Source organism: Martes martes (assembly GCF_963455335.1).
Source record: "Martes martes genome assembly, chromosome: 3".
Taxonomy (NCBI): domain Eukaryota; kingdom Metazoa; phylum Chordata; class Mammalia; order Carnivora; family Mustelidae; genus Martes; species Martes martes.
In genome coordinates, this window is record NC_137890.1 from 187,316,455 (window position 1) to 187,331,746 (window position 15,292).

Consider the following 15,292-nt stretch of genomic DNA (forward strand, 5'->3'; position numbering starts at 1 on the left):
GATAATATCTTGGGCATCTAGAGTACTCAAGAGCTCCGGAAATACTAGGAACTAAGCATTGTTTTTGTGGGGGGAGCTGTTTTGGTTTTGTTTGGGGGAGGGGAGTTTGTTGATTTTTTTTTTTTAAATGGAATAAAAGCTCACTAGTTCTATGTCAGAGCTCACAATTGATAAATAGCACCATGAAAGAGAATCATTGCCCATTATGCCCAAAAACATCCAAAGAAATGCCCGTCTGAATTGTTCTCAGTTTCTGCCTTCTCTGAATCTACTCCCTTTATCATATGAAATATATGCCTGGAAATTTGAGTAATATTTGAAGAATGGCATTTCTTCCATATACTCATATAGTTTTATTAATGGACTAAAATATGTGATCCATTACAAAATTATGTGACTCATGGCTTAGGGTCTTATCTAATTTAATAGTCTAAGGTGGAAAGTTTTTTCATCCCTTTTATATTAAAAAAAGAAAAGTCCACAACCATTTTAAAGTATAGTTTTACTCACACAAAACCTCAGGTTCATGATAGACCTTTCAATCCAAATCCATTTTGTCTTGTGGATTGGACGACAACAAGCTCCACCTTTCTCAGAAGGGAACAGAGAACTTAGAGCCCACTTCTTGGTGTGTCTTTAGTCCGTTATATCCCGTAGAAGCTGAAGTCGTCACAGAGAGTTCCGTGGCTTCCTCCCTCATGACTGGCCCAACACCTCAACACCTCAACACCTCTACACCTCAACACCTCTTGTGTTCGCTTCCTGTGGCTGCTGCAACACATTGACAAGATGGCGGTAGCTTAAAACAGCAAACATTATCCTCTCCCAGTTTTGGAGGCAAGAGGTCTCTAATCAGTATCTCTGAACCAAAATCAAGGTGCGGACGGGAGTATGCCTCCTCTGGAGACTCCACGGAAAAATCCGGTCCTTCCTCCTTTGAGCTTCTGGGGGCCGCCCACATTCCCTGGATTGTGGTTGCAACTCCAGGACAACTTAACTAGGATGGTGTGCGTGTGGTCATAAAAGTGCCACACACTTCCTGTTTCACTTTTCTTTTTTCTTTCTTTCTTCCTTTTTTTTTTTTTTGCAACAGCTAGAGTGAATAGTAATTTACATTTTACTGGTCCACTGAATATTCAAGTCAAATCAACAAATCCTTATTGGCCACCCACAGTTATCTCTTTTTATTAAAATATGATAGGATGTAAATGTTTTTTAAGATTTTATTTATTTATTTGAAAGACAGTGAGTGAAAGAGAGAGCAGAGCAGAAAGGGACAGAGGGAGAGGAAGCAGACTCCCCGCAGTGGGGAAACCTATACGGGGCTTGATCCTAGGACCCCGGGATCATGACCTGAGCCAAAGGCAGACACTTAACCAACTGAGCCACCCAGACGCCCCAACAGGTTGTAAATCTTTAGATTAACAAAACAAGATAGATATGTAACATGGCTCACATTTCAAAAGAGCCTTATGAGACTCTAAGCTGAACTTTTACCTCAAGAATGATTAACTCCGTAGATAGCTGTGATAGGCCTGCTACTGTGTACCAGACATTGTGCCAGGGATAAAAAAGCCCGAAGAAGCAGTGATGAAAAGGACACGTTGCCTCCTCCGAGAAGCTCACCTGGGGAACAATAAAACACGTGGAAGCAAACGGAGTCATTCTAAGTTGACGAGCTAAGAGCTGTTGAAGTGACTAAACGGTTTCCTTTTCTGAGAGGAAGTGACATTTGAGGTGAGCCCTGAAGGGCAGGGAGACGCTCTAAGGGCTTGCAAGGGGCGTCTAGGCAGAAGCAACAGCCCAATGCAAAGGCCCCTAAGTAGAAGTGGGGGTGATGTTCGCGGGAGAGATCAAAGGGTGGGAAGGGTAGGAGAGAGCCTTTAGGTCATGCTCAAGAGCCTAGACTTTATCTTACAGGCACCAAGAAGCCAGTAGAGGCGGATGTGATCTTGTAAGGTTTTCTTCATCAGCGTGACCTTGTTTTTCTGTTGCCTCTGTCCCGCGGGCAGTTGCAATGCCAAAGGTATTGCCAACCACCTCAGACTGTCCTCTACGAAAGGAGACTGACTACAGGCAAGCTGGGGCAAAGCCCTGAGGTATTGTTTGGCTGGCCATCCACTAGGAAAAATCCTTTACTCCTTTATTATGACTCTGGGTGGCCCGGGATGACGGGGAACGGGGAGCCTGGGTCTCAGACCCAGGTTGAGAACGTTTGGTTTTTATCTCAGACACTGTGTGGACTGGAAGATCTGTTCTCCTGCTGTTTCTCCAAGCTGGTTCAGATCCAGAATCGTTATCATGATTTTTACCTTGTGTTGCCTCCACTCCTTCCGCTTAGTTGTAGGACAGAAAGCTCGAACTTAGGGCGGGATTAAAAAGTACATGCTGCCTGGCCCTGGGTGACTAGCATTGGTGGCTCAGGAAAGCTGGCGGCACGGAAGGTGACGAGAGGAGGGACCCTGGGAGAAAGGAAGGCTGCTGCTGAGGTCCCAGCTGGTGACCAGGGACACCTGATGAGGCCAGCAAGTGAGGGCAAATGCTCTTAAGGAGAAAGATGGTCAGTCCACGTGGCCGTTTTCCTCCCTCCTTTAGACATTCAGGCTTCTAGAATTGGCCCATACTCTGGCCCTTAAGAGGTATCAACAGCTGTAAAGTGTTCTAAAAAGTGGAAGATCTTTTTTTCTTCTTCAGTATACCCCTTCAACGTTTTAAAAACATTCAAAACAAAACAGAGGACAGCAAAGAATTCAAGAGATTTCTGCACGGTGAACGACTAGAGAATTCTGAGGACCGACTGCACAGAACTGGAGACACTTTCCGTGGTGTCAGTATTGCCAAAGCGGACCAAGGACAAAAGGTTAACCATATTGCGGAGGTGTTCGAGAATGTCGGATTTTTTTAAAAAACGAGTTTCATCTCCCGCATCCGAATGGGAGAGGAAAGGAATCCAGTTTCAATGGTTTCTGGGCCTTCCCACACCTCCCCAAGGTCTCACGGGGTCTGGAACTGTTCTGTGGCCCCAGGACATGAGCGGCGAGGCTCTCGTCTCCCACGCATCACGGTCACTGCCACGGCTCTCGGCTTCTGTTCTGTGTCTGGCAAGAGGCCTACGGGCCTCCTCGTCTCCCCTCTTCTCTTCATTCTGCCTTCAAGCAGCAGCCTGCCCGCTGCCGGGAGAAACAGTCCTGCTCGCCAGGAGCCCAGAGCTGCCTGGCTTGTCCTGCCAATCCCATGAGCCGTCGTCCCCCCGGCTTTGAAGCTCTCGTCGTGGCTGAGGAAGCAGTCGATAGAGAGTCATTTTCCCTTCCCCTCATTCGGAGCAGGCTAAAGAAAAAGGAAATTAAATTCTTGTCCCTGTTCACAATGCAGCTAAATAGCTGTCATCAGCGCTGTCTTCTTCTGCCTAAGAGAGACGGGAAGGACTTGAGGGGGCAGAGTCTGACAGAGATCGTCTTCCAACCGCCCTCTGCCTCCCGCAGGACCTCTTCGCTTACCATCCTTTCCTCGCCTTTATCGGCACATTGAATTTATTGTCTAAGTTTGTCATTCAATCAGCTCGTTTATTGGGTTTCTTTTATGTGTGGAGCCTTGAGCCGAGCGCTCTCTTTTCCTTTCAATTTCTAACTGAGAAACGCCCGCAAAGACCCTCATTCAGATGCCTCTGCGCGGGGAAGAGCCTTTTTGCCTAGACCCTCCCAACCACTGCTTTCACAAAGCCTCTGCTTAACGGAGAGCCCGAACAGGATCGTTTAAACCTGAAATGAATGGTTTGGGAATCTAAACCATTGGGGTTTTTTTGTTTTCTCCTGATTGAACTCATTGACCAAATGCTTGCAAAATAGCTACTTAGTGCCGTGCTGATACATTCTGAAGACAATGTCATCATCAGCTTTGTCAATAATCCATTCTGCTCTTTAAAACAGAAATTCAAGATTAATAAATAATTAGAAGAATTTAGAACACCTGTTTTATTTAAATACATAGTTTCTTTCAACAGTCAGGGGAACCGCAGTCTCCGGGAACAAGATGAGGTGTGTGTTACCGTCAGTCCGTGGCTCTGTGGAGAAACTGTACGGGCAAACTTTCTTCCACTGTATGTCCCTCTATTAACAGATACTGCATTTTTTATAAACCGAAGGTGTGTGGCAACCTTGCATCTAGCCAGTCTGTCGGCACCATTTTCCCGACACATTCGTTCACTTCATGTCTTTGAGTCACATTTTGGTAATTCTCACAATATTTCAAACTTTTTCATTATTATTGTATCTGTTACGGTGATCTGTGATCGGTGACCTTCGATGTTACCGTGTAATTGTTTTGGGGCGCCATGAACCACAGCCACTTGACAGAAAATTCAATACATGTTGTGTGTGTTCCGCCTGCTCCCGTCTCTCTCCTTTTCCTCAGGCCTCCCTATTCCACAACACACCGTATTGAAATTAGGCCAATTAATTACCTGCAATGGCTTCTAAGTGCTCAAGTGAAAGGAAGAGTTGCATGTTTCTCGCTTTAAATCAAAAGGCTGGGGGACCAGTCAGTTAAGTGACCGACTCTTGATTTCGGCTCAGGTCATGATCTCAGGGTCATGACATCGGGCCCCGCCACCGGCTCCGTATCAGGCTCTGCACGGGGCATGGAGCCTGCTTAAGAGTCTCTCCCTCCCTCTCCTTATACCCCCCCCCTTTCACTCTTGCTCTCTCTCTCCAGAAGGAAGGAAGGGAGAGGGAAGGGAGGGAGGGAAGGAGGGAAGGAAAAAAGGAAGAGAAATCAAAAGCTAAAAAATGATTAAGTTAGTGAAGAAGGCACGTTGAAAGCTGAGATAGGCCAAAAGCTATGTGCCGGTTAGCCAAGTTGTAAAGGCCAAAAAAAAAAGTCTTAAAGGAAATCAGAACTATCACTCCAGTGAACACACAAATGATAAGAAACAAAATAGCCTTGTTACTGATAAGGAGAAAGTTTTAGTGGTCTGGATAGAAGATCAAACCAGCCACAACATGCCCTTAAGCCAAAGCCTAATCCAGAGCAGGACCCCAATTCTCTTTAGTTTTCTGTAGGCTGAGATGGGTGAGGGAGCTGAATAAGAAGTCGGAAGCTTGCAGAGGTGACTTCGCGATGTTTTAGGACAGAAGCCGCCTCTAGTACATCAAACTGCAAAGGTACAGCTGCAAGAGTTCGTGTAGAAACTGCAGATCGTCCAGAAGATACAGCTAAGATAACTGATCAAGGTGGCCACACCAAACAACGGATTTTCCATGTAGACAAAACAGCCTTCCGCAGGAAGAAGATGCCATCCGGACTTTCATACTCGATCCTGGAAGTCAATGGCTGCTTTCAAAGCTGCAAAGGACAGGCTGACCCTCTTGCTAGGGGCTAATGCAGCTGGTGACTGTAAATGAAAGCAATGCTCAGTGACCGTCCTGGAAATCCCAGGGCCCTTAAAAATTATGCTAAATCTACTCTGCCTGTGCTCTAAAAATGGAACAACAAAGCCTGATGGGAGCACATCTGTTTATAACATGGCTTACTGAATATTTTAAGCCCACTGTTGAGACCCACTCCTCAGAAAAAAATATTCTTTTGAAAATATTACTGCTCATGGCAATGTACTTGATCTCCCAAGAGCCCTGATAGAGATGTACAATAAGATTAATGTTTTCGTGCCTACAAACACGACATCCATTCTGTAGCCCATGGGTCAAGGAAAGACATTTCATAAGGCTATAGCTGCCATAGACAGTGATTTCTCTAATGGATCTCGGCAAAATACATGGAAAATCTTCTGGAAAGCGTTCACCGTTCTAGATCCCATTAAGAACATTTGTGATTCATGGGAAGAGGTCAAAATGGCAACATTCACAGAGTTTGGAAGAAGAAGTTGATTCCAACTCTCATAGATGACTTTGAGGGGTTCAAGACGTCGATGGAGGAAATTACCACAGATGTGGCGGAAATAGCATGAGAACCGGAGTTAGAAGTGGAGCCTGAAGATGGAACTGAGTTGCTGCAACCTCACGGCAAAACTCGAGAGGTGGGTAAAATGTTATCAAATGGCATTGCATGCTACAGAGAAATCGTTCCTGAAAGGAAGAGTCAATTGATGTGATAAACTTCACTTTTATCTTATTTTAAGAAACTGCCAGGGCCACCCCAACCTTCAGCAACCACCACCCTGATCAGTCCGCAGCCACCAACATCAAGGCAAGACCTTCCACCAGCAAAAAGAGGTTGGCTCGCTGGTGGTTAGCTTTCTTTTTTTTCTTTTAGTAATAAAGCATTTTCAAAGCATTTTTTTTAAGATTTTATTTATTTATTTGTCAGAGAGAGAGGGAGAGAGAGTGAACGAGCACAGGCAGGCAGAGTGGCAGGCAGAGGCAGAGGGAGAAGCAGGCTCCCTGCTGAGCAAGGAGCCCGATGAGGGACTTGATCCCAGGATGCCGGGATCATGACCTGAGCCGAAGGCAGCTGCCCAACCAACTGAGCCACCCAGGCGTCCCTTTCAAAGCATTTTTAAATTAAGGTATGTACCTTGTTTTTTTTAGACACAGTTATCTTGCACACTTACTATACTGTAGTATACTTACTATACTGTAGTTATGCAACCATAACTTTCATATGCACTGGAAAACCAAACAATTCGTTTGACTCTCCTTTTTGTGGAATTCACTTTATTGGGGTGGTCTGGAATCTAACCCACAATATCTTTGAGGTATGCCTATAAATATTTCATAAATGGGGAGAAAATGGGAGAAATGAGCTGTGTTTTTTATATACATGGGGATAAAGTTAGAAAATATTCACATAAATGGCTGTGAAAATCTATCCTTACTTACTCCGTCTTTCCCATTTTAGAGAATGTATCATCTATGTGTCGGGCTCCGTGTGCTCGGCACAGGGAATATAGGGTGTGCACTGTCTAAGGAGTTTATAGTATAATGACTTGGCTGTAATCTCATTAACAGTTTCATACTTCGTATCGTGAAGTGCTTGAACTTCAAACTCTGGGAGTTTTAAGGAGAGATGACGTAGTAAAAACTTCTCAAAACTCAAGTCCTAGGCCGAATTTTCTTCTCATTTTCTAGTCTTTGCTGAGGTAATCTCAGCATGGGTAATCATACCCATGGGAATAACGATTCCCTTATTTACATTTTTCCCCCCAGACCTCCCCTCTGGGCTCCAGAACTGTGTATCCAACAAGGTACTCTCCACCCCTTGAAGATCTTAGAGGCCCTTGAAACGCACCACATCCAGAGTGGAACTCGTGATCCTCTTCCCTCCACGCCAGTGTCTGACATCTCAGCGGACGGCCCCGTCGTCCACTCAGCTGCATAATCCCGACACCCAGGGATCGTTCTTGAAATTCTCTTCCGCCCAGCTTGGCCTTCCATAGCCTTTAGTCCGTCGCATTCAGACCTTCTAAATACCTCTCAGGTCCTCCCACATCTTTACATCTGTGTTACCGTCCTCATCCCGTTTACCATCTTCCTGTCTGGATCACTGCAGTCGACACCTAAGTGGTCTCCTACATCCCTCTTTCCTAGCTCAATCTCTCCTTCCTGGAACCAGAAAAGTACTTTAAAACTACAAGTCTGATCAAGCTGCTCGGATACGACAACCCTTCGGTCAGCATTGCTTGCAGCAGACAGATCATAATCTGACGACCTCTCCAGCCCCACGTCTCAGCAGACTCCCCCACTCTTCCTGGCACAATAATTCATCTTCCGTCGCTCCGGTGTGCCATACTGCTTTCAGCCACAGAGTCTAGCGCCGCTGTTCACCTTGTTTGAAACTCTCACCCTCTGTCTCCCTAGGATGCCTCGGTAACTCCTACTCACCTTGCAGATGTAAGGTCACTTCTTCACAGAAGCCTTTCCTGACTCTTGAGATGGAATCAAAGCCCCCTCTTCTACACTCTCACAGCACCCAATTCCTCTTCATAGATACTCTCATCATTTGTATTTATACATTTTGTTGTATAATGATTTGATTTATCTCTGTCTTGCCCACTAATCTATTAATTTAATGAAGGCAGAACCTATATTTCTAACATTTTATCCTCAAAGCAGTGCCTGGCACATAGTAGGCACTCAATAAAATTTTGTTGCCCGGGGGACTCTGAGTGGTTCATTCGATGAAGCTTCTGACTCTTGATTTCAGCTCAGGTCATGCATGATCTCGGGGTCTTGAGATCAAGCCTCGCATTGGGCTCTGTGCTCAGCCCAGCGGGGAGTCTCCTTGAGAGTCCCTATCCCTCTCCCTCTGCCCCTCCCCCCACCCATACTTCACACTCTTTCTCTCTCAAGTAAATAAATAAATCTTTTTTAAAAGTTTCCTGCATGAATGAAGAAAGGAATGAACAAATGTAGGTCATTGTGACTTGCCCAGGGTCAATACGCAAGACAGGCCGTAGCTGGGTATTCTAATTTCTAGTCCAGATTACTGGCCTTCTCACAAAGACCTTGTCCTGGGTTGTTCTGAATTATTGCAACCGAAGCAACTTCACAACTCAAATCCCATTTCTCCACCCTACCCTTTTCTTTGGATGGCATTTATACAGCAAGAATGGGTATAGCAACTGTTCTTTTTTTTTCTAAGAAACACATGCTCTCTTTTTGCTCTATTTTGAAGGGGTTTTTATGATAAACCATGCTGCTATTTAAAACCTGTAAAACTTTTTGAGATTCTCAGAAGAACTATAAGGCGTAGGTCACAAAGAACTATTTTATCTCTTGCAATAGAATTTCCTGTTCAAAAATGATGTTAATTTAAAAAGCTGGTATCTCCAAAGGAGCATTCTATTAGGTGGGTAATCATCATCATATTGCCAGCTGCTGTGTATACCCTTCCTTTAAGAGTGAAAAAGTAAAAAGCCACTTTCCTGTGTAGAAGTGCCTTGTGCGTTTCATAAAAAGCCACATAAAATGTTCAGAGGTTAGAGGAGCGGCCACTGTAGTTATAAGACATATAAGTTCACTGTCACCCCTGAGGAAGCTTGAAGACGTGAATCTCAAGGGTCTTCGGTGCCATGCATGAGAATGGAATCATTATTTTTATGAGAATGGAATCATTATTTTTCGATTCCCCCTGCTCACGTCATTGACTCCCACCTGCAGCCGGTCCACTGGTTATAAGTAGCCATGAATTGCTTTGCAGATTGTAAACAAGGTAGCCAACCAGGGCCGGCCAAAACCCAACTCCGGGTAAGTTTCATCAGCCTTTCCTGTGTGTTTCATTTCCATTTCACACACTGGGGTGGGAAACAATCTGTGGTTATGCCTGTGTGCTATGTGTCTGTCTCAGACTTGTGTGTACAGTATATTCTCAGTTTGGGATATATTTTTTCTTTTCTTTCTTCTCTTCTTCCTCCTCCTGCTTCATTTTTTTTTCATTTTTTAAAATATTTCATATTTTTCTTTTCTTTCCTCTCTTCCTCCTCCTCCTTCGTCATTTTTCAAGACTGCTATCTTAACACTTCAGTAATTCAAGGTTTTTTCTTTTTGCTTTTTAAGAATTGCACTTTCTCTGGAGACGAAAAAGTGCATTTTTTTTAAAAGATGAAAAGGCATACTCAGACTTTCTAGGTTGTATCATAATTGCTTTGCTTATCACTGGGTAATATTCTCATCATCATGGACTCCTTTGAGGTAATCAATTGAATTTGGGGGGGGGGCTCTTCATCCGCAAATCAACGTAGAAAAAAAGAGGGCTGCAAAATTCAGGGGAACAAATATACTATTTCTTCCTTCTTGTCTCTCTTTAAAATAGTTTCTCTTTCTCTTTTCCACTCCTGCCCTCCCTTCTCTCCTCTCTTCCCTTCTTTTACCTTCTTCTTCTCCCTTCTCTTTTTTCATTTCTTTCTCTTTCTGTCTTCTCTCTCTACCATTGACATCTCCCTGGTTCTTCCTTCTTCTCAGCTGCATTCCATCATGCCCAAAGCCTTCCTGCTGCTGTGCGTTGCCCTGGTGCTACTTGGGCTTGTGCATGGAGCCACGTTGAGAAACGAAGAGAAATGGAAGTCATTCAACAACCCCAGAAACCGAGATCTGGTAAGAGCAAGCACTGGGACCTGCTGGGCTACAGGGTGAAATTGGCACGTCTTTGGACGCATGCGTGCTGCAGTCTGCTGGAGCGCAGTGGAGAGGAGGCTGCCACGTGCCAGGAAGATTCCTGAACAGGACTGGTCAAGGGCTTTGCTAGCCTAGTGGCTGGTACCCTATCGTTCCTTTGGCCAATTTACATGTTTCTGTGGGGAGAAGCGAATTTATATTTAGAGATGATTTTATACTCATACAGCACATTACACTTGTAAATGATCTCACATACGCATTGACCTATAGCCTGGATTTCTCATAGATATACAAAATCAAGAACATAGCAGGGAACTGATTTTTGCACAGTTCAGATTGAACTGATGATAAAACAGATTCTCATATGACCAACACATGCAAAGCTCAATTGGAAAAACTGAAAATTGACCTGCATTCTTATTGATTTACCAGGCATTATTTTCTTTCTTTTTTTGAAGATTTATTTTTAAGTAATCTCTACATCCAATGTGGGGCTTGAACCCACAACCCCAAGACCAAGAGTTGCACTTTCCACTAACTGAGCCAGCCAGGAGCCCCCCTCCCCACATTATTTTCAATAAAAGTTATCTTGGAAAAAGAATTCAAAACACTAGCAAAAATTCTCTTTTAAAAATATGCCAAATATGGGCACCTGGATGGCTCAGTGGATTAAAGCCTCTGCCTTCGGCTCAGGTCATGATCTCAAGGTCCTGGGATCGAGCCCCTCCTGCGGCTCTCCCCCCACCCCCTCTGTCTGCCTCTCTGGCTACTTGTGATCTCTCTCTCTCTCTCTCTGTCAAATAAATAAATAAAATCTTTTAAAAACGTGCCAAATACAATTAACATGCTAACCTTACTATTTCAAAATACAGTTTCCATAAGGAAACTGATGTGAAGTATGACAGTATAAGGTTAAAACAACCAAGTAGCCCTTTGCAACCTTCTATGTATCCATTTCCTAAAGGAAAGCTGGAAAATGCACCTCTTAAAATTCTAGTGTAGAAAACAATGCCTGGGATCTCACCTTCAGTCAGAGAGGAGGCACGGAGATCTGATCACTGTGAAATTCAGTTTAATCCCTAACTTAAGTGTTTCAGAGGTGGTTTACAATAAACCCTCTAACTATGATGCTGTTAAAAAAAAATGATGTTCCTCTCTCAATATCTACCAAGAATGTTTAATTATCTTGTTTAATGTTGAACTATCGGAAAGAAGACAGGTAAAGGACAGTGGAGGGTGATGTAGGAAAGAATGTCAGGGTTTGAAGCTGACAGCCAAGAATTCTGGATGTGTTTTTGGTGCAAAAAGGTGATTTTATTAAAGCACGGGGACAGGACCCATGGGCCGAAATAGCTGCACCGGGGTCCTGAGGAGTGGCCCATTGTATACTGTCAAGGTGGGAGGGGGTTAGGGATAGCATCAGTCTCTAAGGAACATTGTAAGTGAGGTTTCCAGGATCTTGAGGGGGCTAGCTACTATTGGGAAAAGGTCCTTTATTACTGTACAACCTGAGTCATGAGACCCTTCAGATGTGTATCGGTGGGTCATATACCTGGGGGATTATTGCCAAGAGGGATCTTGGGGGGTAGAGATAAAGGAAGTTTCCAAAGGAGTTTTTATATGTTAAAGTAACTTACAGAATTATGGGCGTTGGGCTAAGATTGCCTTTTGCCCTTAGCAGAGTATCCACATCGAGGCAGTTGAGTCCCTAGAGGAATGTCCCTCTGCCTGCTCCAAGGACTTGTCAATGGGCTGTAAGTAGTAAGGAAATTTAATAATTTTTTCTTCTGCCTTTGATTTTCACATCAGAGGGGAAGGAGAAGTAGCCAAAATGTGTATTTCTATTTCTGGGTTTTCCACCTGCTGATTAGCTCTCGAGTCAATTCACAGAGGGGGAAAAAGAGAGGGAAAAAATATCTGTCTCTGAGTATTTTTGATGTGTAATTTACATATGGCATTGAATACTTTCTTTCTCTCTTCAGTTTCTCAGAACCCTTCAGGCATATTTTAAGGGAAGAGGTCTTGATCTCGGAAGGTTTCCAGACACTTTCTCCATGAATGGGAACCCTAGAGCTCTCTCTTTCCAGTCAGAACTTCTTGCTTCTGCATTTGCAGATTATGAAGAGCAGAAAAACTCCTTTCCTAATGACGTCAAAGGCTGAGCGTTTCCGCTGAACACGGGTAAGTTATCCCTTCATCCCTAGAATCTGTCCAATTATGCAACTCAGTCAAAAAGAGATTTTGAAAGTATTTATTTAAAAAATGATTTTTATTTTTTCATAGAAATATGTTCTCAGTTCTGATGATAATCATCATTATTAGTATTTGGATTTGGTTCAAGTATTTCATGGTCTGGTTTTAAAAATGAATAATAGTTGAGGTGCCTGAGTGACTCGGTTAGATATCTCTTGATCTCAGCTCAGGTCTTGATCTCAGGGTCATGAGTTCAAGCCTCATGTTGGGACTTTAAAAAAAAAAAAAAGAGGGGCGCCTGGGTGGCTCGGTGGGTTGAGCTTCTGTCTTCGGCTCAGGTTATGATCCCGGGGTCCTGGGATCAAGCCCCAAATTGGGCTCTCTGCTCAGGGGGGAGCCTGCTCCCCATCTCTCTCTGCCTGCCTCTCTGCCTACTTTGATCTCTGTCTGTCAAATAAATAAATAAAATCTTTTTAAAAATGTTTAAAAAAACACAAAAAATTTAAAAAAAGAAAGAAATGACAGCTTATGATTTTTTAAGCATAGTTTTCTGGGAAGAGCTATATTGAAAGAATTATCACTTTTTTTTTCTTTAAAGGAATCTCTATGCTCAACATAGGACTTGAACTCACAACCCTGATGTTAAGAGTTACCTGCTCTACCAAATGAGCCAGACAGGCTTCCCTTGAATTATCACTCTAAATACAGTGGAATACTATACACTTCTACCTATCCTTTTTTAATACCAGATCATATAGCTAAGTTATGTGGGAAATCACATATAAAGAAAAATGTCAAACAATGCAGTTGGATTTAATAGAAAAGTTTTAAAAAATCGTTCTTCTTAGAAAAAGGTAATAAACATGTATTTGAACTTGTACTTCCTCACCCGGGGTGGGGGGGAGTAAAATACTAGTAAAGATGGCATTTTCCTCATAGAAAAAAAACCCAGAAATTTATTTGTGGTTAAGATTTGAGTTTTGATGTTCATATTACCTTAGCATTCCTATCAAATAAATATTCACCATTTACAAAAACCCAGGTATGGTGCATTCCAAGTAAATACGTTGTGATTCAAGTCTATTAGCTTTTTGTTTGACTGAATAATGAATGGAATTAAATCATAATTAAAATCTACTCCCAGGGGCGCCTGGGTGGCTCAGTCAGTTAAGCCTCTGCCTTCAGCTCAGGTCATGATCCCAGGCTCCTGGGTTCGAGCCCCGCATCAGGCTCTCTGCTCAACTTCTCTCCCTCTCCCTCTGCTGCTCCCCCTGCTTGTGCTCTCTTTCTCTCAGCTCTTCTCTCTCTTTCCCAAATAAATAAATAAATACATCTTTAAAAAATTAAAAAATAAATAAAATCTACTCCCATTCTTCCACAAGGTAGAGATGAAATTGTGGGGAAGCATACCATGTTGCACTGTATTGTGCATGTGAAAGGGTTTTGATTATTATTTCCTTTTTAAATGTGATGCTTTTTTAAAATCATGATTGCTATTCCAACAGGAAAATGCAATTTACCATGTGGCATATGCACTCGACAGCTCCCACAATGAGAAATTAATCAGAATAAACAGGAGGATGTTAATGAAGGGTTCCCTTGGTTATTATCTCCACTGAGGCCCTAGGCTATTAGACACTAAAACAGAACAGTTGTTAATACCGCAGTGCCTGCTTCAACGTGAGACAGAATTGCATACGAGTTGGTTGGAAGCCTTGGTTTCTTCATTTATAAATTGCAGAAACTGATCTCTAACTCACAGGAAGTGTCAGAGAAAGTATCAAATAAATAACATCATGTGAGCACGGAATGGGGTAATGTTTAAGGGCAGGAAACAGAGAAAGCACCCAGTGGGTAGTATCGTAACGTAATAGGCATTGTTCAACTTGGTAAGAGAAACTAAGCTTCTATTTGGAGAATAGTTCATAATTACATGTGCTCCCGTCCTAACATCTCCAATTAGAAAAGAAATACAGGGGCGCCTGCCTGGCTCAGTCGGTTGAGCAGCCGACTCTTGGTTTTGGCTCAGATCTCGGGGGCATGGGATTAAGCCCCAGGCTGGGCTCTGCACTCAGCAAAGAGTCTCTTTATGTCTCCCTCTGACCCTCCCACCGCACTCTGCCTCTCTCTCTCTCAAATAAATAAATCTTAAAAAAAAAGAACAAGAAAGAAAAACAAGAGGGTCATTGTATTGCTTGCATAATCTTCACTTTCTAGTCCGTGATAACATTTTCTTGTTCTTTCAGGTGAAAGAACAGATGAAGCTTCTCATTAGAAAAATTCAGTCATGGTCGTGGCTAAACCTTTTTTCCCCTCCACTCATTTGTCAGTTAATAGCGATTTTATTCTACATTTCCAGACTTACATATAAATAGATTGACCTTTGGGACATATGTGACTTATGTCCATATTTTTGGAGTCTTTTTTTCTGTTCTGTGAACCACAAACACCAACGTAGAGCTCTTATTTGTAGGAGTTAGAAGAACACCGCAGGCAGAAGAGATGAGAATCTTCTAAATTACATTTCTTTTATGCTTCTCTTTAAAACATGTATGCGAATTACCTTTTATCAATAAATTATCTGGAAGAGACTCTGCTCATTTTTACTATAGTTCATTCTATGTAATGGAGATTTGGGCTTAAAATCTATCTTTTTCCTGAAAAGAAGATGCATCCCCACTTTCAGCCTACGTTATTGAGAGACCTCCCCGTTTGATACCAAGGGAGAAGAAGTGATAAATATCCACAGGTCAGTGGAAATGGAGAGGAAAAGCACTTGGGATTCTAGGAGTTGCCAGGGTCTCCAGGAGATACTACCCGCCACTATATTCAGAGGGGGACACTGTGCTACACGAATATCCTACACACACTCCAGCTCTAGTTTTTCTCCACACACATCCTTAAGAAGGGAGAGTAGAGATGGGTGGAATTCCCTTCCTTTACCACCAATCTTCTCTCCCTACCAATGCAGGCTGAATCACTCTGCTTCTCATATTTTCGTTTGGGATAGCTACTTTTCTGGTATCATTATG

The 15,292-nt window shown here is 43.1% G+C and overlaps 1 protein-coding gene across 1 annotated transcript; it reads left to right on the top strand.

Annotated features, from left to right (window-relative positions):
• The first annotated feature begins 9,163 nt into the window (after positions 1–9,163).
• LOC308340435 (uncharacterized protein C2orf66) lies at positions 9,164–14,741 on the top strand. Its single transcript, XM_080799633.1, has 4 exons — positions 9,164–9,200; positions 9,915–10,046; positions 12,050–12,248; positions 14,507–14,741. Exons 2-3 carry the CDS (start codon positions 9,927–9,929, stop codon positions 12,227–12,229), a joined length of 300 nt encoding a protein of 99 aa, XP_080655759.1. The 5' UTR covers positions 9,164–9,200; positions 9,915–9,926; the 3' UTR covers positions 12,230–12,248; positions 14,507–14,741.
• The last annotated feature ends 551 nt before the right edge of the window (positions 14,742–15,292 follow it).